Raw genomic sequence first — 23,767 nt, forward strand, 5'->3', positions numbered from 1 at the left:
GCGGTTAAGAGACATTGAGAGATATTCAAGGTGAGAGGAGGTGGTAATGGGACAGGTTAAGGAACAAAGGATGGCTCTAGATGAAGTGTGAATTGCGCTGGCAGAATGAAGGACAGCTGCCATGTGGGAGGGAAGAAAAAAGGCCAAACAAAAAGTGGATAAAAAAAAGAAAATATCTATATGTGATAGGGGCCGAGGTTATGATCAGAAATTGTTGAATTCTATGTTGAGTCCAGAGGGCTGTAGAGTGCTTTATACAAAACACACCGAGTCCCCCATCAAACACCCCCAGGGCAGGTACAGCACAGGTTAGATACAGAGTAAAGCTCCCTCTACACTGCCCCATCAAACACTCCCAGGACAGGTACAGCACGGGATAGATACAGAGTAAAGCTCCCTCTACACTGTCCCATCAAACACTCCCAGGGCAGGTACAGCACAGGTTAGATACAGAGTAAAGCTCCCTCTACACTGCCCCATCAAACACTCCCCAGGACAGGTACAGCACAGGTTAGATACAGAGTAAAGCTCCCTCTACACTGGCCCATCAAACACTCCCAGGGCAGGTACAGCACAGGTTAGATACAGAGTAAAGCTCCCTCTACACTGTCCCATCAAACACTCCCAGGGCAGGTACAGCACGGGTTAGATACAGAGTAAAGCTCCCTCTACACTGCCCCATCAAACACTCCCAGGACAGGTACAGCACAGGTTAGATACAGAGTAAAGCTCTCTCTACATTATCCCATCAAACACTCCCAGGGCAGGTACAGCACAGGTTAGATACAGAGTAAAGCTCCCTCTACACTGCCCCATCAAACACTCCCAGGACAGGTACAGCACGGGTTAGATACAGAGTAAAGCTCCCTCTACACTGTCCCATCAAACACTCCCAGGGCAGGTACAGCACGGGTTAGATACAGAGTAAAGCTCCCTCTACACTGTCCCATCAAACACTCCCAGGGCAGGTACAGCACGTGTTAGATACAGAGTAAAGCTCCCTCTACACTGCCCCATCAAACACTCCCAGGACAGGTACAGCACGGGTTAGATACAGAGTAAAGCTCCCTCTACACTGTCCCATCAAACACTCCCAGGGCAGGTACAGCACGGGTTAGATACAGAGTAAAGCTCCCTCTACACTGTCCCATCAAACACTCCCAGGGCAGGTACAGCACGGGTTAGATACAGAGTAAAGCTCCCTCTACACTGTCCCATCAAACACTCCCAGGACAGGTACAGCACGGGTTAGATACAGAGTAAAGCTCCCTCTACACTGGCCCATCAAACACTCCCAGTGGGCAAGGCACTATCGCTGCATCTCCTCACCGCAAGATCTGGTCGCTGTATCCGGACAGGTGGACGTCATTCTTGCATCCGGTGATGTCGGCTCTGACGCTGGAAGAGGAAAGATGGGTTTTAATGGATGCAACTATTGGACAAAACGCCTCCGATTGAAGAGTTGTAAGAAATCGTGAGTTAGAAGAAATAACTTGAGACAAAAAAGTCTCTTCAGACTGGTGTTCGAATAACTGGATGGGCACTTCGAATTTGCTGCTGTTCTTGGTTCCCTGCGGATGTTCTAACATTCTGCACTGCGGCGGGGACCTTGTTTCAATATAAGATAGTCACCAAGAAATCCAATAGGGAATTCAGAAGAAACTTCTGCTGTTTGTGTGCTAGAAAGGTTGTTGACTGTATCTTTCATAATCTACCCTAGGCCCACCCCTAAAAAGGGAGTGAGAGAGATATCTCAAAGGAGCTTTTAGCACAGGCGGTGAAGAGAGGGGGAAGAGCTGTTCGCGCAGGCCAGCCATCTGTCCGATCGGGACCAATACCAGCTGTTTGTCACGGTCGTACGTCTACTGTGTCTGTCTTGGTTGTGTGCTGTACTTAACTTCAACTGCCGCTCCTTAATAAAACGCCTTACTGCTCCTAAGAACCCTTTGGGTAATAGAAATATAGAAGATAGGAGCAGGAGTAGGCCATTCGGCCCCTCGAGCCTGCTCCGCCATTCAATGAGATCATGGCTGATCATCCAAGTTCAGTACCCTGTTCCTGCCTTCTCTCCATATCCCTTGATCCCTTTAGCCTTAAGAAATATATCCAACTTCTTCTTGAATATACTTAATGAATTGGCCTCTACTGCCTTCTTTGGCAGAGAATTCCACAGGTTCACCACTCTCTGGGTGAAGAAATTCCTCCTCATCTCTGTCCTAAATGGCCTACCCCTTATCCTTAGACTGTGACCCCTGGTTCTGGACTCCCCGACCATCAGGAACATCCTTCCTGCATCTAGTCTGTGCAGTCCTGTTTGAAACTTATAAAATTCTATCAGATCCCCTCTCATTCTTCTAAACTCCAGCAAGTATAAGCCCAATCGACCCAATCTCTGTGTGTGACCTGTGATCCAAATCTTACAAAGAGGAGCGAAAAAGCTCCTCCCTGGATGAGCCCCACAGGGCAGGAAGAGCCCAGTTTCCATCCCCCACCCCAGCTCTGTGCTCGGGGAGCTGACCCCAGCCGGGGGCTACAATGGGCCTGCTGGTATGACAACTTGTATTTATATAGCGCCTTTACATAGGATTACAGAGGATATACGGCAGAGAAACAGGCCATTCGGTCCAACCAGTTTATGCTCCACTCGAGCCTCCTCCCGTCTTTCCCCATCTAACTCTATCAGCATGACCCTCTATTCCCTTCTCCCTCATCTGCTTGTCCAGCCTCCCCTTAAATGTATCGATACTATTCACTTCAACCACTCCCTGTGGTAGCGAGTTCCACATTCTCACCACTCGCTGGGTAAAGAAGTTTCTTCTGAATTCCCTATTGGATTTCTTGGTGACTATCTTATATTGATGGCCTCTAGTTATGCTCTTCCCCACAAGTGGAAACATTCTCTCTGTATCCACTCCATCAAAACCTTTCATAATTTTAAAGATCTCTATTAGGTCGCCCCTCAGCCATCTTTTTTCAAGAGAAAAGAGACCCAGCCTGTTCATCCTTTCCTGATATGTATACCCTCGCATTTCTGGTATCATCCTTGTAAATCTTCTCTGCACCCTCTCCAGTGCCTCTATATCCTTTTTATAATATGGTGACCAGAACTGTACGCAGTACTCCAAGTGTGGTCTAACCAAGGTTTGATACAGGTTTAGCATAACTTCCCTACTTTTCAATTCTACCCCTCTAGAAATAAACCCTAGTGCTTGGTTTGCCCTTTTTTTATGGCCTTGTTAACCTGTGTCGCTACTTTTAGTGATTTGTGTATTTGTACTTCAAGATCCCTTTGTTCCTCTACCCCACCCAGACTCGCACCCTCCAAGTGACAAGTGACCTCCATATTCTTCCGACCAAAATGTAATACCTCACATTTATCTGTGTTGAATTTAATTTGCCAATTATAGGCCCATTCTGCATGTTTATTAATGTCTTCTTGTAATTTGTTGCAGTCCTCCTCAGTATTGACTGTTCCCCCCAATTTGGTGTCATCCGCAAATTTAGAAATTGTGTTTTTGATTCCAAAGTCTAAATCGTTAATATAAATTGTGAACAGCAGTGGTCCCGGCACTGATCCTTGTGGAACACCACTACCCACCTTCTGCCACTGTGAATAGCTCCCCTTTACTCCCACTCTCTGCGTTCTGTCCTGAAGCCAGCCAGCAATCCATTCTGCTACTTGTCCCCTGACTCCACATTCTCTGATCTTAAGCACTCAGGCAATTTCTCAAGCAATAGAATTGAAAAGTAGAGAAGTTATGTTAAACCTGTATCGAACCTTGGTTAGACCACACTTGGAGTACTGCGTACAGTTCTGGTCACCATATTATAAAAAAGATAGAGGCACTGGAGAGGGTGCAGAGAAGATTTACAAGGATGATACCAGAAATGCGAAGGTATACAGATCAGGAAAGGATGAACAGGCTGGGTCTCTTTTCTCTTGGAGAGATGGCTGAGAGGTGACCAAATAGAGGTCTTTAAAATTATGAAAGGTTTTGATAGAGTGGATACAGAGAGAATGTTTCCACTTGTGGGGAAGAGCATAACCAGAGGCCATCAATATAAGATAGTCACCAAGAAATCCGATAGGGAATTCAGGAGAAATTTCTTTACCCAGCGAGTGGTGAGAATGTGGAACTCACTACCACAGGGAGTGGTTGAAGCGAATAGTATCGATGCATTTAAAGGGGAGGCTGGACAAGCATAGGAGGGAGAAGGGAATAGAGGGTTACGCTGATAAGAGTTGTAGTGTCCGTGTGTAGATAAAGACACTGAAGACAGGAGTTGGTTCATAGGTATTTACTAAGCAAGTCTGGGGGGGGGGGGGTTTCTAAAGGATATACACAATACACAGGCTTATATAGCCCAAGTGGCAATTACCGGCATTACAGCACACGTGGCGCTCTTAAAGGCACATACACCATAATTGCTCCCCTTCTAGCTAACTAGTACATCATATTTTAAGTAATTATTAATTACATGTTATATGCAAAATAATATACATTGCTGTATTAATTAATTATAAGTTAGTCTCTCAGGAGGCTTCCTGACTCGGTCCGGATAACGCCTCGGGGGTGTAGTAGTTTCTGGTGGTGTAGTAGGTTCTTCTGGCAAGGCTGATTCGGCTTGAAGGCCAGTGTCGGGTTCATCGGGCTCCAGTATCACCGGATCGGAGGTAGATATGGGTATCTCTACTTCATCGTTAGATGTATAGCGTGGTGGTGTAGGTTGTCCCTTTTCGGATGACTTGATGATTTGGTCAGCATGGCGCCTTATTATGCTGTCTCCGATGTCCACGGTATACATCAGTGGTCCTAATCGTGTGCAGATAGTTCCAGGCTGCCATTTCTCAGTACGGTAGTCCCGGGCCAAAACCGGTTGGCCTATCTGGAAGGCCCTAGTTGGCCTTTCATTCATGCCCTGAAACTGCCGGTTCTCCACGTCCCTTCGGATGTTGGGCTTGACCAAATCCAGCCGGCATCTTAGGTTTCTATTGTAGAACATCATGGCGGGAGTTTGGTTAGTAACCATATGCGTTGCATTCCTATATGCAAATAAGAAGTTATCCACCTTGTGCTGAAGTTTTATGTCTTCATTACCCATGGCCTTGATGGCCTTCTTGAAGGTCTGGACAAGCCTTTCAGCCAATCCATTGGTGGCGGGATGGTATGGGGCGGACGTGTAGTGCTTTACCCCATTGTTCTTTAAGAACTTTCTGAATTCTTCGGACACAAATTGCGGTCCATTATCAGAACATATCTGCTCCGGCAGCCCATTCCTGGCAAATATGGTCCTTAATACTGTGATGGTTTTTTCCGTGGTGGTGGAGGACATCTTTATTACCTCCGGCCACTTGGAGTGTGCATCAACTGCGATTAAGAACATGGAGTCCATAAATGGACCAGCAAAGTCGATGTGCACCCTTTGCCAGGGAGATGAGGGCCACTCCCATGGATGTAGAGGGGCCTGTGGCGGAGCATTTTGGACCTTCTGGCATCCTAGGCAGCTCTTGGTCATGTCTTCGATGTCTCCAATCGATACCTGGCCACCATACAAACGCCCTAGCTAGGTTCTTCATTTTCACTCCACCCAGATGCCCCTCGTGAAGCTCCTTTAGTACTTTATCCTGGAGTTTGGGTGGAATCACCACTCTGGATCCACACATCAAGGCTCCTCGGCACACTGACAGCTGTTCTCTTCTTTGCGAGAATGCTGGCAACAGTGGTTCGCCATGTGCTGGCCATCCCTTCACTGTTAAATCGTAGACCCATGAGAGAGAGTAGGGTTATTTCTTGTCTCCCTTGCAATGGCAGAATTTGTCACCGGTAGACATTCCACTATGGTAGAGTGGAATATCTCTACTGGGTCTACTGTAGGTGCCTCTTCTATCGTTGGCAACGGTAGGCGTGATAAACCGTCAGCATTCCCATGCTGTTTTGACCCTTTGTATTCAATGTTGTATTGGTGTGCCCCTAGAAAAAGGGACCACCTCTGTAGTCTTTGTGCCGTCATAATGGGGACACCTTTTTTAGGGTTGAATATGGAGATGAGGGGTTGATGGTCAGTCAGCAAGGTAAATTTTTGTCCGTGTAGGTAATGGTTGAATTTCTTCACTCCCCATACCAGGCTGAGTGCTTCCCTGTCTATCTGGGCATAGTTACGCTCAGCTGAGTTCAATGAGCGTGACGCAAAAGCTATCGGCCGTTCCGAGCCATCAGGGAATCTATGGGACAATACCGCTCCTATGCCGTAAGGGGATGCATCGCACGCCAGTCTGATTGGTAGTGATGGGTTGTAATGAGCCAAAATTTTCTCGGATGTGATTAAGTCTTTACATTTATGGAAGGCACGTTTACAGTCTTCGTTCCATTTCCAAATCACTCCTGTCTGTAGAAGATCATTAAGAGGGTGTAGAATAGTTGATAAGTTCGGTAAAAATTTATGATAGTAATTTATTCATCCCAGGAATGACCTTAATTGTGAAACATTTTCAGGTGCTGGGGCTTTTATAACTGCTTCAATCTTTTCAGGTGACTTATGCAACCCTTCCTTATTAATTATGTGGCCACAATATGATATCTGATTTTGGAAAAATTCGCACTTGGGGCGATTTGCTCGTAGGCCCCGTTCTTTCAGCCTAGTGAGCACCTGCTCCAAATTGGCAAGGTGCTCGTTGTCGTTTTCTCCTGTTATAAGGATGTCGTCTAGGTAGCATCGAGTCCCCGGAATCCCTTGCAGGACTTGCTCCATAGCTCTTTGCCAGATAGCTGCAGCTGATGCTATTCCAAAAACCAGTCGATTGTACTGGTACAGGCCTTTGTGTGTGTTTATTGTGAGATACTTTTTAGAGGTCTCTTCAACCTCCATCTGTAGATATGCCTGTGCCAAGTCAATTTTTGTGAAACGTTTCCCTCCGGATAGTGAGGCGAAAATATCTTCTATCCTCGGAAGAGGATACTGTACCGTGTGAAGGACCGGGTTTACAGTCACCTTAAAGTCTCCACAGATGCGAATTTTTTTCTGTTCCTCAGAGTTATTTTTCAATGTTTTATTCATGGCTGGAACGATGGGTGTTGCCCATTCGCTCCCATCTATTTTGGATAATACGCCTGCCTTTTCCAAATTCTTCAGCTCTGCCTCGACTGCCGGACGTATTGCGTATGGCACCGGTCTTGCCTTAAAAATTTTTGGAATTGCTGTATCTTCCACTTTTATTGAGGCGGTGATGCCTTTCAAGGTTCCTAGTTTCTCTTGAAACACTTCTTTGGCGTTGGCCAAGATGTCTTTTAATCGTTCAGGTATGATGTCATCATTGTTTTTTTCCTTACTGGTCACCGTCAGTGCCTGAATGGAGTGCCAGTCTAAACGTATCTTCCTTATCCATTCACGTCCCAACAACGGTGGACCACCATCTTGTAGAATGTATAAATACAACTTTTGTATTTCTTTGCCGTTGTATACCACAGGCACCCTTATTTTTCCTTTGGGGTAGACTTTCTGCCCCGTATATGTTTTTAAGATAATGGATGTGTCTTTTAGAGGTATATGCGAAAATAGCCTCTCGTAATCTCGTCGATTTATTACGGTTAGAGCTGATCCTGTATCTAGCTCCATTTTAACTGGGGACCCTGCTATTGTGAGGGTAACCCAAATGGTTTGGTAATCCTCTTTGGCAAGTACATTATGTAATTTGAGACAGCTTAGTCTCTTGTTTCCGGAGTCGCTATCGCTATTCTGGTCTTTGGAGCTATTGTCCGTCATCATTTGTACCTTCCTGTACTTTTCTTTATTGATTTTTTGTTTTCTGTCAGTGGATTTATTTTGTCCAGATTGGCATACCCGTGCAATGTGTCCAATCTTACCACATTGCCTGCATGCTTTGCCCTTGAACCAGCAGTCCCTCTGGTTATGGGTGGATCTGCCGCAGCGATAACATCTTCCGAACTCCTGTGTCATTTTATGGGTGCCGAAGTCCTGTGTCTCTTGTTGTATCTCTGCAGCTCCTTTTGCTGCTGCTTCGTATGATACAGCCATACTGAAAGCTTTGTCCAATGTTAAATCTTTTTCAGAAAGCAGTCTTTTTTGTGTTCCTTCACTTAAGAGACCGCAAACAAATTTGTCTCGAAGATAATCTGATAGTCCTGCCCCGAATTGGCAGTACTTTGATAGCTTTCTTAATTCGTTTAGGTAATCAGCGTTACTTTCATTCTTGTGTTGATTTCTCTTGAAGAACTTGAATCGTTCCGCTATCAGCAGCGGTGTTGGGTTTAAATGCTCCTGCAGGGTATCAACAATTTCTTTAAAAGTCTTGTCCTTTGGTTTGGCTGGAGTGATTAAATTTCGTAACAGCCCGTATGTCTTCGCGCCCATTAAGTTCAGAAGTACTGAAGCTTTTTTTTCATCGGTTATTCCATTTGCAGTGCAATAAACCTCTACTCTTTCCACGTATGTGGTCCAATCTTCTATTTCGCCATCAAAAGCCTCAATATTACCAGATTTAGGCATTTCAGAAAAGATATGGCGCTTCCCGCGCTTTTTTTTCTCTGTAGCAACAATATGGCACTTCCCGCGCTTTCCCGCCGCTGCTACCGATAACAACGCTGTTTTACTGTGGTTTCAGTTTATTCACTGTTGGAGACTCGTTCCCGACGGAGGTCTAAACGCTGACCTGCTTGCTGCGCCGGCCGTCTCTCGAGTGCACCCTCCCAGTCCGTTATTGCTTGCCTCCGATTTCGCTGCCTGTCTCAGCTGTAGAGCCCGCCGCTGGAGCTCCAGCCTGACGCCCAGGAAGGATTAACGCAGTACCTGTCACCAGCTTGGCCAGCTGGTGAAACCACAGTTTCTCTTACTTCCTTGAGTCTTCTGGACGCTGGAGGAATCGATGTCCTTGAGGTGCTGCCGAATTGCAGGTAAGTCCGTTTCCACTTCGTCGCCACTGTAGTGTCCGTGTGTAGATAAAGACACTGAAGACAGGAGTTGGTTCATAGGTATTTACTAAGCAAGTCTGGGGGGGGTTTCTAAAGGATATACACAATACACAGGCTTATATAGCCCAAGTGGCAATTACTGGCATTACGCACACCTGGGGCTCTTAAAGGCACATACACCACAAGAGTTAGATGAGGAAAGACGGGAGGAGGCTCGAGTGGAGCATAAACGCCGGCATGGGCCGAATGGCCTGTTTATGTGCCGTTTATCCTCTGTAATTCATTAGTCTATTATGTGGTACCTTATCGAAGGCCTTTTGAAATTCTAAATAATTACAAGTGAAAAGTAGTGAAGTTATGCTAAACTTGTATCGAACCTTGGGTAGACCACACTTGGAGCAAACAATCACATCTACTGCATTACCCTTGTCTATTCTCTCCGTTAGCTCTTCAAAAAATTCAATGAGGTTTAACCGAGCAAAACGTCACAAAGCATGTCACAGGAGCGTTACAGAATAAAATTTGACACCGAGCTACACAAGATATTAGGACAGATGGCCAAAAGCTTGGTCAAAGAGGTAGGTTTTAAGGAGCATCTTAAAAGGAGGAGAGAGAGGCGGAGAGGTTTAGGAAGGGAATTCTGGAGCTTAGGGCCTAGGCAGCTGAAGGCACGGCCACCAATGGTTGAGCGATTAAAATCAGGGATGCACAAGAGGCAGAATTCAAGGGGCGCAGAGATCTGGGAGGGTTGTGGGGCTGGAGGAGGTTACAGAGATAGGGAGGGCCGAGGAGGCCAGAATTAGAGGAGCGCAGAGATCTGGGAGGGTTGTGAGGCTGGAGGAGGTTAGAGAGATAGGGAGGGGCGAGGCTATGGAGGGATTTGGAAAACAAGGATGAGAATTTTAAAATGGAGGCATTGCTTAACCGGGAGCACAGGGGTGGTGGGTGGAACAAATCAGCCAGTGTCACGGCTCCCGATCACGATCCAGTGACTGCGACTGGAAAGAGGGCAGAGGTCGGGCGGTGACACCTCCCCCCCAAGCTGAAACAACCGGCTGACGCTCACCAACTGGGCTCGGAGGTGAAGGATGGGGCCCAGCTGGGTGACGTACCGGAGGGCGGGCTTGGAGCGAGGAGGGCGGGCGGGCGTAGGGTTTAACCGCGCAGAACTTGGAGACGCTGTCCCCTTGGCAACACACGTGCTCGTGTGCCAATCGGTACTGGCTCGCTTCACCGTCAAGGACACTGTCTGAGCTGTAACGGGCAGATCGGGGTTGCCGCGGAAGCAGCTCGCTGTGCTGGCGAGACCGGCGGGAAATTCCCAATGCGCTTCACAGGCAACAAAGTACTTTTTTGAAGCGTGGTTACTGTTGTAATGTAGGAAACACGGCAGCCAATTTGGACACAGCAAGATCCCACAAACAGCAATGTGATCAATGAGCACATCATCCGTTTTTTTTGTGACGTTGATTGAGGGATAAATGACAGCCCCAAGATAGCGGGGAGAAACACCCCCTGCTCCTCCTCCAATAGTAGCCGTGGGATCTTTCACGTCCACCCGAGACGGCTTAACACCTCGTCCGAAAGGCGACACCTCCGACAGTGCGGCGCTCCCTCAGTGCGTACGGGAGTGTCGACCCTGGATTATGGAGCGGGGACTTGAATCGACCACTTTCGGACTCCAACGAGAGGGACAGCGACTGAGCTGTGGCTGACAAAGTTAACAGGTCGCAGCGGGGGCAAGTCCCGGCACTTTAAACCAGGGAGTTTTTTTTGGGGAGCCAGTCCAGCAGAAACCAAACCCCTTGACATACCTCGATCGCCTGGGGAAGAGGTTGACGTCGACATATAGTAGATCGAGATTGACATGGTAGCGGTAGAGTTGGAGGGCATCAGAAAAGGCGTAGACATCACCGAAACCCAACAAGAGAATGGTGTCGATCTAGGAACGGAGGGGTGAACACGGAGTACCGGAAGTCAAACAGGGGTACGAAGAGGAGAAATAAATATCCCACCTTCACCCCGTCCAACCCCACATCCCTCACCTTCTCCCACATCCCTCCCTCCGCCCTCACCTTCTCCCACACCACTCACCCAACCCCACAACCCTCCCTCCCGCCCTCACCTTCTCCCGCACCCCTCACCCAAAACCACATCCCTCCCTCCCCCCACCCTCACCTTCTCCCACACCACTCACCCAACCCCACATCCCTCCCTCCCGCCCTCACCTTCTCCCGCACCCCTCACCCAACCCCACATCCCTCCCTCCCCCCACCCTCACCTTCTCCCACACCCCTCACCCAAATCCACATCCCTCCCTCCCCCCACCCTCACCTTCTCCCACAGCACTCACCCAACCCCACAACCCTCCCTCCCGCCCTCACGTTCTCCCGCACCCCTCACCCAAAACCACATCCCTCCCTCCCCCCCACCCTCACCTTCTTCCTTACCTCACCCAACCCCACATCCCTCCCTCCCACCCTCACCTTCTCCCGCACCCCTCCCCCAACCCCACATCCCTCCCCCACCCTCAACTTCTCCCTCACCACTCGTGCAACCCCACATCCCTCCCTCCCTTCTCCCGCACCCCTCACCCAACCCCACATCCCTCACCCAACCCCACATCCCTCAACAACCCTCACCCAATCCCACATCCCTCCCTCCCACACACCTCACCCAACCCCACATCCCTCCCCACCCTTGCCTTCTCCCACACCACTCACCCAACCCCACATCCCTCCCTCCCACCCTCACCTTCTCCCGCACCCCTCACCCAACCCCACATCCCTCCCCCACCCTCACCCCACATCCCTCAACAACCCTCACCCAATCCCACATCCCTCCCTCCCACACCTCACCCAACCCCACATCCCTCCCCCCACCCCTCACGCAACCCCACATCCCGCCCTCACCTTCTCCCTCACCCAACCCCACATCCCTCCCCACCCTTACCTTCTCCCACACCACTCACCCAACATCCCTCCCCACCCTCACCTTCTCCCGCACCCCTCACCCAACCCCACATCCCTCAACAACCCTCGCCCAACCCCACATCCCGCCCTCACCTTCTCCCTCACCCAACCCCACATCCCTCCCCACCCTTACCTTCTCCCACACCACTCACCCAACCCCACATCCCTCCCCACCCTCACCTTCTCCCGCACCCCTCACCCAACCCCACATCCCTCAACAACCCTCACCCAACCCCACATCCCCCTCCCACACACCTCACCCAACCCCACATCCCTCCCTCCCACCCTCACCTTCTCCCTCACCCCTCGCGCAACCCCACATCCCTCCCCCCACCCCTCACCCAGCCCCATCCTCACCTTCTCCCCAATCCCCTCACTTCCCACATCCCGCCCCCTCACCATCTCCCCACCCCCTTTGCCCAACCTCCCTCCTCCCCGCCCTCACCTTCTCCCTGCACCCCTCGCCCAACCCCACATCCCTCCCTCCCCCCACCCTCTCCCCGATCTCACACCACTCCCTCCCCTCTACATAACCCTCGCCCAACCCCATACCCCTCGCCTTCTCCCCAATTCCCTCACCCCCAGCATCCCTTCCCCCCAGTCCCCCTCACGCCCCACCACCCCCCCAAACCCCACTCAGCCCAGCGGGAATGGTGGATGGGGAGGGGTTAAAATTCTACCTCCCGGCTCCAACCCGCCGCCTTCCCAGCCGTTTAAATTGTTACTGCCCCAAATCAGGCCACCGACGAGGCTCCTGCACAAAGCAGGTGGGGGGGGGGGGGGGGCGGGCCTTGTGAACGCTCAATGGTCACGGTCTGATGACATCATCATCGCCGCGAGGTAGAATGAACTGAACGTCAGGGGGAGTCCCGGCAGCAGATCCAAGATGGGAGGCAATGACTGGCCAACGTTAGTATTAAAGTATAAAATTCTTAAGAAGGCTTGACAGGGTAGATGCAGGAAGGATGTTTCCCCTGGCTGGAGAGTCTAGAATCAGGGGTCGCAGTCTCAGAATAAGGAGTCGGCCATTTAGGACTGAGATGAGGAGGAATTTCTTCACTCAGAGGATTATGAATCTTTGGAATTCTCTATCCTGGAGGGCTGTGGAGGCTCAGTCATTCATAACGTCCCTTTCCTGACAACAAAGTACTTTTTTGAACTGTGGTCACTGTTGTAACATAGGAAACGAGGCAGCCGATTAGCACACAGCAAGCTCCCACAAACAACAATGTGACCGGGACCGATGTTCTAGGGGGAGTGTTTGCTAGTGCTATTGGGGAGGATTTAAACTAAAATGGCAGGGGGTTGGGAACCTGTGCAGGGAGACAGAGGAAAGGGAAGCAAGGATAGAAGCAAAAGACAGGAAGGTGAAAATCAAAAGTGGCAGTCAGAGAAATCAAGGGTGTAAATCAAACATGGCCGCAGTAAACAATAATTCTAAAAGGTCTAAGAGTGTTAAAAAAACAAGCCTGAAGGCTTTGTGTCTTAATGCGAGGAGCATTCGTAATAAGGTGGATGAATTAGCTGTGCAAATAGATGTACATGGATATGATATAATTGGGATTACAGAGACATGGCTCCAGGGTGACCAAGGCTGGGAATTCAACATCCAGGGGTATTCAATATTCAGGAAGGACAGGCAAAAAGGAAAAGGCGGTGGGGTAGCATTGCTGGTTAAAGAGGAGATTAACAATAGTAAGGAAGGATATTAGCTCTGATGATGTGGAATCTGTATGAGTAGAGCTGAGAAATACCAAGGGGCAGAAAACGTTAGTGGGAGTTGTATACAGGCCCCCAAACAGTAATGCGGAGGTTGGGGATGGCATTAAACGGGAAATTAGAGATGCGTGTAATAAGGGCACAGCAGTTATCATGGGTGACTTTAATCTAGATATAGATTGGTCTAACCAAATTAGTAACAATACTGTGGAAGAGGAATTCCTAGAGCGTATACGGGATGGTTTTCTGGACCAATATGTCGAGGAACCAACGAGAGATCAGGCCATCTTAGACTGGGTATTATGTAATGAGAAAGGATTAATTAGCAATCTTGTTGTGCGAGGCCCCTTGGGGAGGAGCGATCATAATATGATCGAATTCTTCATTAAGATGGCGAGTGAAGTAGTTGATTTAGAGACTTGGGTACTGAATTTAAATAAAGGAAACTACGATGGTATGAGGCGTGAGTTGGCTAGGATGGATTGGGGAATGTTTCTTAAAGGGTTGACGGTGAATAGGCAATGGCAAACATTTAAAGATCGCATGGATGAACTGCAGAATTTGTTCATCCCTGTTTGGCATAAAAATAAAACAAAAAAGGTGACTCAACATTGGCTAACAAGGGAAATTAGGGATAGCATAAGATCCAAGGAGAGGACATATAAATTGGCCAGAAAAAGCAGCAAACCTGAGGATTGGGAGCAGTTTAGGATTCAGCAAAGGAGGACAAAGGGATTAATTAAGAGGGGGGAAATGGAGTAGGAGAGTAAGCTTGTAGGGAACATAAAAACTGACTGTAAAACCTTCTATAGATATGTGAAGAGAAAAAGATTGGTAAAGTCAAGCGTAGGTCCATTGCCGTCAGAATCAGGGGAATTTATCATGGGGAACAAAGAAATGGCAGACCAATTAAATACATACTTTGGTTCTGTCTTCACAAAGGAGGACACAAAAACTCCCAGAGGTGTCGGGGAACATAGGGTCTAATGAGAGGGAGGAACACAGTATTTGTAGGGAAATCGTGTTAGGGAAATTGACGGAATTGAAGGCCGATAAATCCCCAGGGCCTGATAATCTACATCCTAGGGTACTTAAGGAAGTGGCCCTAGAAATAGTAGATGCATTGCTGGTCATCTTCCAAAATTCTATGGACTCTGGAACAGTTCCCATGGATTGGAGGGTAGCTAATGTTACCCCACTATTTAAAAAAGGTGGTAAAGAGAAAACAGGGAATTATAAGCCTGACATCGGTAGTGAGGAAAATGCTAGAGTCCATTATAAAAGATGTAATAGCAGAGCACTTGGAAAACAGTGACAGGATCGGATAAAGTCAACATGGATTTACAAAAGGTAAATCATGATTGACTAATCTACTGGAATTTTTTGAGGATATAACTGGTAGAATAGATAAGGGAGAACCAGTGGATGTGGTGTATTTGGACTTTCAGAAGGCTTTCGATAAGGTCCCGCATAAGAGACTAGCGTGCAAAGTTCAAGCACATGGGATTGGGGGCAAGGCACTGACTTGGATAGAAAACTGGTTAGCAGACAGGAAGCAAAGAGTTGGAATAAACGGGTCTTTTTCCGAGTGGAAGGCAGTGACTAGTGGGGTACCGCAGGGATCGGTCCTAGGACCCCAGCTATTCACAATATATATTAATGATCTAGACGAGGGAACTAGATGTAATATCTCCAAGTTTGCAGACGACACAAAGCTGGGTGGGCGTGTGCGCTGTGAGGAGGATGCAGAGAAACTCCAGTACGATTTGGACAGGTTGGGCGATTGGGCAGATGCAGTATAATGTGGATAAATGCGAGGTTATCCACTTTGGTGGCAAAAACAGGAAGGCAGATCATCTGAACAGCAATAGATTGGGAAAAGGGGAAGTGCAACCAGACCTGGGTGTCCTTGTGCACCAGTCGCTGAAGGCAAGCATGTAGGTGCAGCAGGCGGTTAAGAAGGCAAATGGTATGCTGGCCTTCATAGCAAGAGGATTCGAGTACAGGAGCAAGGATGTCTTGCTGCAGTTGTACAGGGCCTTGGTGAGACCACACCTTGAGGATGGTGTGCTGTATTGGTCGCCTTATCTGAGGAAAGATGTTCTTGCCATGGAGGGAGTGCAGCGAAGATTCACCAGACTGATACCTGGGATGGCAGGAATGACGCATGGAGAGAGATTGGGTCGATTAGGCTTTTTCTTCACCCAGAGAGCGGTGAACCTGTGGAATTCTCTACCACAGAAGACAGATGAGGCCAATTCATTAAATATATTCAAGAAGGAGTTAGATATATTTCTTAAGGCTAAGGGGATCAAGGGACATGGGGAGAAAGCAGGGACAGGGTACTGAATTTGGATGATCAACCATGATCTCATTAAATGGCGGAGCAGGCTCGAGGGGTCGAATGGCATACTCCTGCTCCTATCTTCTATGTTTCTATGTGATAATGACCAGATCATCTGGTTTTCGCAGTGATTATTTGCACAGCAATTTTTGATGGAGGAAGGGAGGGAGGGAGGTGGGGGGAACGGAGGGAGAGGGGGAGGGGAGAGAGAGAGAGGGGAGGGGAGAGGAAGAGGTCAGGAAATCCGGGGTGGGGGTGTAAAGAGCACGGAGGGCGCAGTGGGAATGGGGGAAAATGAGAGCGAGAACGTGATCGAGATGGCAAGATGGATCACGTTCTTCCAACCCCACCCCACTTTATTCCCGCACCACCTTCCCCCCTAGACCTGGCTGATTTCTCGGAAAGCTGTCACTATTCACTTCATACCCAATACACTTGTTAACAATCCGTGACCCATGCACAATGTCCCATCTATGGGGGATGGGGGAGGTCAAGGACTTGTTGTAGGGAGGAGGTCAGGAGCCTGGTTGGAGGTGGGTGGGAGAAGGTCTTAACCGGCAAGGGTGAGCCCTGTCCGCTCCAAGTGAGCTCTGTTCTGTCTGGAGCGGGTAGTCAGAATGGCTCGAATTACACTTTGCAAAGTAACTGATTATGTAGGCAGGGAGGATCTAATTACACATTCCAGAGAAACTGCTGGGTGTGTCTTGTCCTCCAAGGGGATCAATCAGTAATTAGGTCTTGTCATCAATGATATTGGGTCAAAAGATCAGGATAATGAAGCAGTTTGGGTGGAGGTAAGGAATAATAAGGGGAAAAAAACACTAGTGGGCGTAGTCTATCGGCCTCCGAACAGTGGCAACTCTGTTGGACGGAGTGTCAATCAGGAAATAGTTGAGGCTTGTAATAAGGGAACATCTATAATTATGGGGGATTTTAACTATCATATTAATTGGACAAATCAAATTGGGCAGGGCTGCCTTGAGGATGAGTTCATTGAGTGTATTAGGGGTGGGTTTCTTGAGCAGTATGTAACTGAACCGACCAGGGGGCAAGCAACCTTAGATCTGGTCCTGTGTAACGAGACAGGATTAATTAAAAATGTCCTAGTAAAGGATCCCCTTGGAATGAGTGACCATAACATGGTTGAATTCCATATTCAATTAGAGGGTGAGAAGGTCGGATCTCAAACAAGCGTGCTAAGCTTGAATAAAGGAGACTATGAAGGTATGAGAGCGGAATTGAGGAGAGTGGATTGGGAAAATAGATTAAAGGGTAAGACGATACATGATCAGTGGTGTACATTTAAGGAGTTATTTTACAACTTCCAAAAAAAATATATTCCACTAAGAAAAGGGTGTAAAAGAAAAGACAGCCATCCGTGGCTAAGTAAAGAAATTAAGGATAGTATTCGACTAAAAACAAGGGCATATAAGGTAGCCAAATCTAGTGGGAGGATAGAGGATTGGGAAAACTTTAAAAGACAGCAAAAAATAACAAAAAGATTGATTAAGAAAGGGAAGATAGATTATGAAAGTAAATTAGCAAAAAATATAAAAACAGATAGTAAGAGTTTTTTTTATAGTTATATAAAAAGAAAAAGGGTGGCTAAAGTAAATGTTGGTCCCTTAGAGGATGAGACCGGGAAATTAATGGTGGGAAATATGGAGATGGCAAAAACACTGAATGAATATTTTACATCAGTCTTTACAATAGAAGACACTAAGAATATCCCAACACTGGACAAACAGGGGGCTAAAGGGGGGGAGGAGCTAAACACGATCAAAATCACTAAGGAAGTGGTACTCGGTAAAATAATGGGACTCAAGGCGGATAAATCACCTGGACCTGATGGCTTACATCCTAGGGTCTTGAGGGAAGTGGCGGTAGGGATTGTGGATGCATTGGTAATAATTTTCCAAAACTCCCTGGACTCGGCAAAGGTCCCGGCAGACTGGAAAACTGCTAATGTAACACCCTTATTTAAAAAAGGGCAGTAGACAGAAGGCTGGAAACTATAGACCGGTTAGCCTAACACCTGTGGTAGGTAAAATTTTGGAGTCCATTATTAAGGAGACAGTAACAGGACATTTGGATAATCATAATTTAATAGGACAAAGTCAGCATGGTTTTATGAAGGGGAAGTCATGTTTGACAAATTTGCTGGAGTTCTTTGAGGAAGTAACGTATAGGGTGGATAAAGGGGAACCAGTGGACGTAGTGTATTTAGACTTCCAAAAGGCATTTGACAAGGTGCCACACAAAAGATTATTGCTTAAGATAAAAAAATCACAGGATTGGGGGTAATATTCTGGCATGGATAGAGGATTGGCTATCTAACAGAAGGCAGAGAGTTGGGATAAATGGTTCATTCTCAGACTGGCAATCAGTAACCAGTGGTGTTCCGCAGGGGTCAGTGCTGGGTCCCCAACTCTTTACAATCTATATTAACGATTTGGAGGAGGGGACCGAGTGTAACATATCAAAGTTTGCAGATGATACTAAGATGGGGGGGAAAGTAGTGAGTGAGGAGGACATAAAAAACCTGCAAGGGGACATCGACAGGCTAAGTAAGTGGGCAGAGATTTGGCAGATGGAATACAATACTGGAAAGTGTGAGGTTATGCACTTTGGCAGGAAAAATCGTAGAGCAAGTTATTATCTTAATGGCAAGAAACTGGAAAGTACTGAAGTACAAAGGGATCTGGGGGTCCTGGTGCACGAAACTCAAAAGGTTAGTATGCAGGTGCAGCAAGTGATTAAGAAGGCCAATGGAATGTTGGCTTTCATTGCTAGGGGGATAGAATATAAAAATAGGGAGGTATTGCTTCAGTTGTACAAGGTATTGGTGAGACCGCACCTGGAATACTGCGTACAGTTTTGGTGTCCATACTTAAGAAAGGACATACTTACTCTCGAGTCAGTACAAAGAAGGTTCACTCGGTTAATCCCGGGGATGAGGAGATGGACATATGAGATTGGGACTCTACTCATTGGAGTTCAGAAGAATGAGAGGCGATCTTATTGAAACATAAGATTGTGAAGGGGTTGGATCGGGTGGATGCGGGGAAGATGTTCCCGATGATGGGTGAAACTAGAACTAGGGGGCATAGTCTTAGAATAAGGGGCTGCTCTTTCAAAACTGAGATGAGGAGGAACTACTTCACTCAGAGGGTGGTAGGTCCATGGAATATGCTGCCCCAAAAAGCTGTAGAAGCTACATCATTACATAAATTTAGAACAGAAATAGACAGTTTCCTAGAAGTAAAGGGAATTAAGGGTTACGGGGAGCGGGCAGGAATTTGGACATGAGTCTAGGTTCGGATCGGTCATGGCCCTGTGGGTAGCGGAGCGGGCCCAGGGGCCGTGTAGCCTGATGCTGCTCCTATTTCGTGTGTCTAATTCTGTTAGATTCAGGAGATGGTTCTGTGATAGTGGATTGGCGGTTAGGATCAGATCAGCCGTTAGGATCAGATCAGCCATGATCTTATTGAATGGCGGAGCAGGCTCGAGGGGCCGATTGGCCTACTCCTGCTCCTATTTCTTATGTTCTTATGTTCTTATCCAAGGGGACCAATCAGAACTTTGGTGTTGCGAATAGAGACAGTTTTTTTTTTTTTTAAGTGATGTTGAGTGACGGATGAATATTGGCCCCAGGACACCGAGGAAAACTCCCCCTGCTCCTCTTCCAAATAGTGTCCATGGGATCTTATAAGTCATAGGAACATAGAAACATAGAAGATAGGAGCAGGAATAGGCCATTCGGCCCCTCGAGCCTACTCCGCCATTCAATGAGATCATGGCTGATCATCCAAATTCAGTACCCTGTCCCTGCTTTCTTCCCATATCCCTTGATCCCTTTAGCCAGAAATATATCCAACTCATTCTTGAATATATTTAATGAATTGGCCTCCACCGCCCTCTGTGGCAGAGAATTCCACAGGTTCACCACTCTCTGGGTGAAGAAATTCCTCCTCATCTCTGTCCTAAATGGCTTACCCCTTATCCTTAGACTGTGACCCCTGGTTCTGGACTCCCCCGCCATCGGGAACATCCTTCCTGCATCTAGTCTGTCTAGTCCTGTTAGAATTTTATGTTTCAATGAGATTCCTCTCATTCTTCTAAACTCCAGCGAGTACAAGCCCAATCGACCCAATCTCTCCTCATACGTCATTCCTGCCATCCCAGGTATCAGCCTGGTGAATCTTCGCTGCACTCCTTCCATGGCAAGAACATCCTTCCTCAGATAAGGCGACCAAAACTGCACACAAAAGGGCAGACAGGGCCTCGGTTTTAACGTCTCATCCGAAAGATGGCAGCTCCCGACAGTGCAGTACTGGCAGCGGAAGTGTCGGCCTAGATTTTAAGCTCAAGTCTCTGGAGCGGGACTCAAACCCACGACCTGCTAACTCAGTAGTGTGTGCCAACCACTGAGCCATGGCTGTCCAGCAAGGAGCTCGAGGAAGGTCGCAGCTGGTCGCGAGGGCAGGGGGGAGTCGGGCAACAGGATGGAAAGGCTTCAAATGAGCCACCTCGGCCTTCTGGCGCCCTCGGTAGCTCTTCAAACTCTGAACAACAATTGTAAATGAACCGTGTCTTTCGAACGTGAAACGGGGGGGTAAGGATTTCCAAGGATAGTTTCCCCACTCTCTCTCCCCCACCCTCCACACACAAGGCGATCCAGACCGTACCTGCACGTTGTCCCGCACAGAGTCCAGGAGGAAGGAGATCATGCCACTGTCCTGCACAGGCACACGCATCTCAGCCTCTTGGAGTTCCTGCAGCAAGAGAAGAGACAGCAAATTACAGAGCGGGAATGGGTGGAAAGAAAACCGGCCCATCCCAGCTCCGATCCCCTCCACGGAGCAGGACTTCCTCCCACCCCCTTCACAAAGGGAAAATCCTTCCTTCCCCTCCCCGCCCCTTTCCCAGAGGGAGACTCCTTCCCCCTCCCCGCCCCCTTCCCAGAGGGAGACTCCTTCCCGCCCCCTTCCCAGAGGGAGACTCCTTCCCTCCCCCACCCCCTTCCCAGAGGGAGACTCCTTCCCGCCCCCTTCCCAGAGGGAGACTCCTTCCCTCCCCCTTCCCAGAGGGAGACTCCTTCCCTCCCCCTTCCCAGAGGGAGACTCCTTCCCTCCCCCTTCCCAGAGGGAGACTCCTTCCCTCCCCCTTCCCAGAGGGAGACTCCTTCCCTCCCCCTTCCCAGAGGGAGACTCCTTCCCTCCCCCGCCCCCTTCCCAGAGGGAGACTCCGCCCCTCTCCCGCCCCCTTCCCAGAGGGAGACTGCTTCCCTCCCCCGCCCCCTTCCCAGAGGGAGACTCCTTCCCACCCCCTTCCCAAAGGGAGACTCCTTCCCTCCCCTGCCCCCAGAGGGAAGACTCTTCATCCTCTTCCCAGGGGAGGAGACTCTTTCCTCACCCTCTCTTTCCAGAGGGGGACTCCTCCCTCCCATCCGCCCCCCCCTCCCCCTCACCTTCCATCCACCGTCCGAATTGCAATCAGAGAGACTCTCTCTGTCCCTATCCTGAGAGAAAGGGTCCCAGCCCCTCAGAGAGGGGAGACCATCATCCCCTCAGTCTGGGCTGGATTTGAACCCCATGTCTCAGAGGGTGAACAGTCAGTGTCTGACCCTCCACGCTGCCCCCACCCAGTGCCGACGCCACTCCCTACCTACCGTAGCCTTTTGCAGCACCTGACCCACGTTGCCCAGAATCGACCCTGGCCTGACGTCAACCTCGAGGTAGGTGTCGTATCTGTAGAGGACGAGCCGGCAGTGCTCGCTGACGTGTTTCGCCATTAGTCCCAGGAGAACGGCCACCTCCAGCATCTGAGGCGCGGGCAAAGGAACACGAAGCCGGGAAACGAGACAACAAATTGCATTAATATGGCGCCTTTAACGTAGTAAAACATCCCAAGGTGCTTCACAGGAGTGATTACCAAACAAAATTTCGACACCGAGCCACATGAGGAGATCTTATGACGTGTGACCAAAAGCTTGTTCAAAGAAGTACGTTTTAAGGAGCGTCTTAAAGGAGGAGAGAGGGTAGAGAGGTGGAGAGGTTTAGGGAGGGAATTCCAGAGCTTAGGGCCCAGGCAACAGAAGGCACGGCCGCCAATGGTGGAGCAGTGAAAATCGGGGATACGTAAGAGGCCGGAATTTGAGGAGTGCAGACAGTGTAGAAAGTATATACAGACCCTTAATTTTCATATTTCTTGAAATACTTTGCCAGGCAAAAAGGTTTTTGCAAAGTGAAATAAAATTGGTGAATGTAACAAGCAGTCTTTCACTGATAAGGCAGAGTGGTGTCGGTATTGGGTGGGGGCAGCGTGGAGGGTCAGACACTGACCTTTCACCCTCTGGGACCTGGGGTTCAAATCCAGCCCAGACTGAGGGGATGATGGTCTCCTCTCTGAGGGACTGGGACCCTTTCCCTCAGGATATGGCTGTGACTGCAGGGGGTAGTGACAGACAACACAGAGATAAACAAACCCTCTTTCGTATTGTAGACATGGTGTCGCTGGTGACTTTTCTGAGGTGAGAAGTCAAACCTTTGTGTAATGTAGCCAAGCTTGCGGATGATACAAAGATGGGTGGGAAAGCAAGTTGTGCAGAGGACTCAAAGAACCTGCAAAGGGATACAGACAGGCTAAGTGAGTGGGCAAACATTTGGCAGACGGAGTATAATGTGGGAAAGTGTGAGGTCATCCACAGGAACAATAAAAAAGCAAATTATTTAAATGGAGAGATTACAAAATGCTACAGTTCAGAGGGACCTGGGGGTCCTTGTGCATGAAACACAAAAAGTTAGCATGCGGGTACAGCAAGTAATCAAAAAGGCAAATGGAATGTTGGCCTTTATTGCAAGGGGGCTGGAGTATAAAGGCAGGGAAGTCCTGCTACAACCGTACAGGGTATTGGTGAGACCACACCTCGAGTACTGTGTACAGTTTTGGTCTCCTTATTTAAGGAAGGATATACTTCCATTGGAGGCAGTTCAGAGAAGGTTCACGAGGTTGATTCCTGAGATGAAGGGGTTGACTTATGAGGAAAAGTTGAGCAGGCTGGGCCTATACTCATTGGAATTTAGAAGAATGAGAGGTGATCTTATTGAAACATATAAGATACTGAGGGGGCTCGACAAGGTAGATGCAGAGAGGATGTTTCCCCTCGTGGGTAAATCTAGAACTCGGGGGCATAGTTTCAGAATAAAGGGTCGCCCTTTTAGAACTGAGATGAGGAGGAATTTCTTCTCTGAGGGTCGTAAATCTGTGGAATTCTCTGCCCCAGAGAGCTGTGGAGGCTGAGTCATTAAATACATTTAGGGTGGAGAGAGACAGATTTTTACAAGATAAGGGAGTGAAGGGTTATGGGGAGTGGGCAGGGAAGTGGCTTTGAGCCCAAGATCAGTCATGATCTCATTGAATGGCGGAGCAGGCTCGAGGGGCCAAGTGGCCTATTCCTGCTCCTATTTCTTATGTTCTTTGAAGTTTTGAAATGAAGACTACAACGTAACTCATGAACCTAATCAAGTGGTTTTCTGCCACCTTTGTAAACTTTAGGAGTGAATGAACAATTTTGGTTTGTAATAAGGACAAACTAATGGATAGCCACACAGGATGTGCGAGTGTGAAAGTTTGACAGCTCAAACCAACATTAGTAGAAGGTTCACGAGATTAATTCCTGGGATGGCGGGACTGTCGTACGAGAAGAGATTGAGTAAACTAGGCCTGTATTCTCTTGAATTCAGAAGAATGAGAGGGGATCTCATTGAAGCATACAAAATTATTACAGGGCTTGATAGGGTGGA

At 48.4% G+C, this 23,767-nt stretch overlaps 1 protein-coding gene across 2 annotated transcripts in view; it reads right to left on the reverse strand.

Moving 5' to 3' along the window:
- Nucleotides 1-1,307: 1,307 nt before the first annotated feature.
- The window catches only part of LOC147119498 (telomerase protein component 1-like), a 63,426-nt gene continuing 40,966 nt past the window's right edge, over nt 1,308-23,767 (reverse strand). For both annotated transcript variants that reach the window (XM_085985063.1, XM_085985062.1), the window contains 4 exons: nt 21,634-21,786; nt 20,651-20,737; nt 10,742-10,869; nt 1,308-1,398 (listed from right to left, as the gene is read on the reverse strand). In XM_085985063.1, the coding sequence (XP_085841189.1) occupies nt 1,326-1,398; nt 10,742-10,869; nt 20,651-20,737; nt 21,634-21,786 (441 nt within the window). In that variant the 3' untranslated portion in view covers nt 1,308-1,325. The remainder of the gene's footprint in view (nt 1,399-10,741; nt 10,870-20,650; nt 20,738-21,633; nt 21,787-23,767) is intronic.

This window comes from Somniosus microcephalus, chromosome 4, assembly GCF_052327205.1.
Source record: "Somniosus microcephalus isolate GS21.2 chromosome 4, FLI_Smic_1.0, whole genome shotgun sequence".
Taxonomy (NCBI): domain Eukaryota; kingdom Metazoa; phylum Chordata; class Chondrichthyes; order Squaliformes; family Somniosidae; genus Somniosus; species Somniosus microcephalus.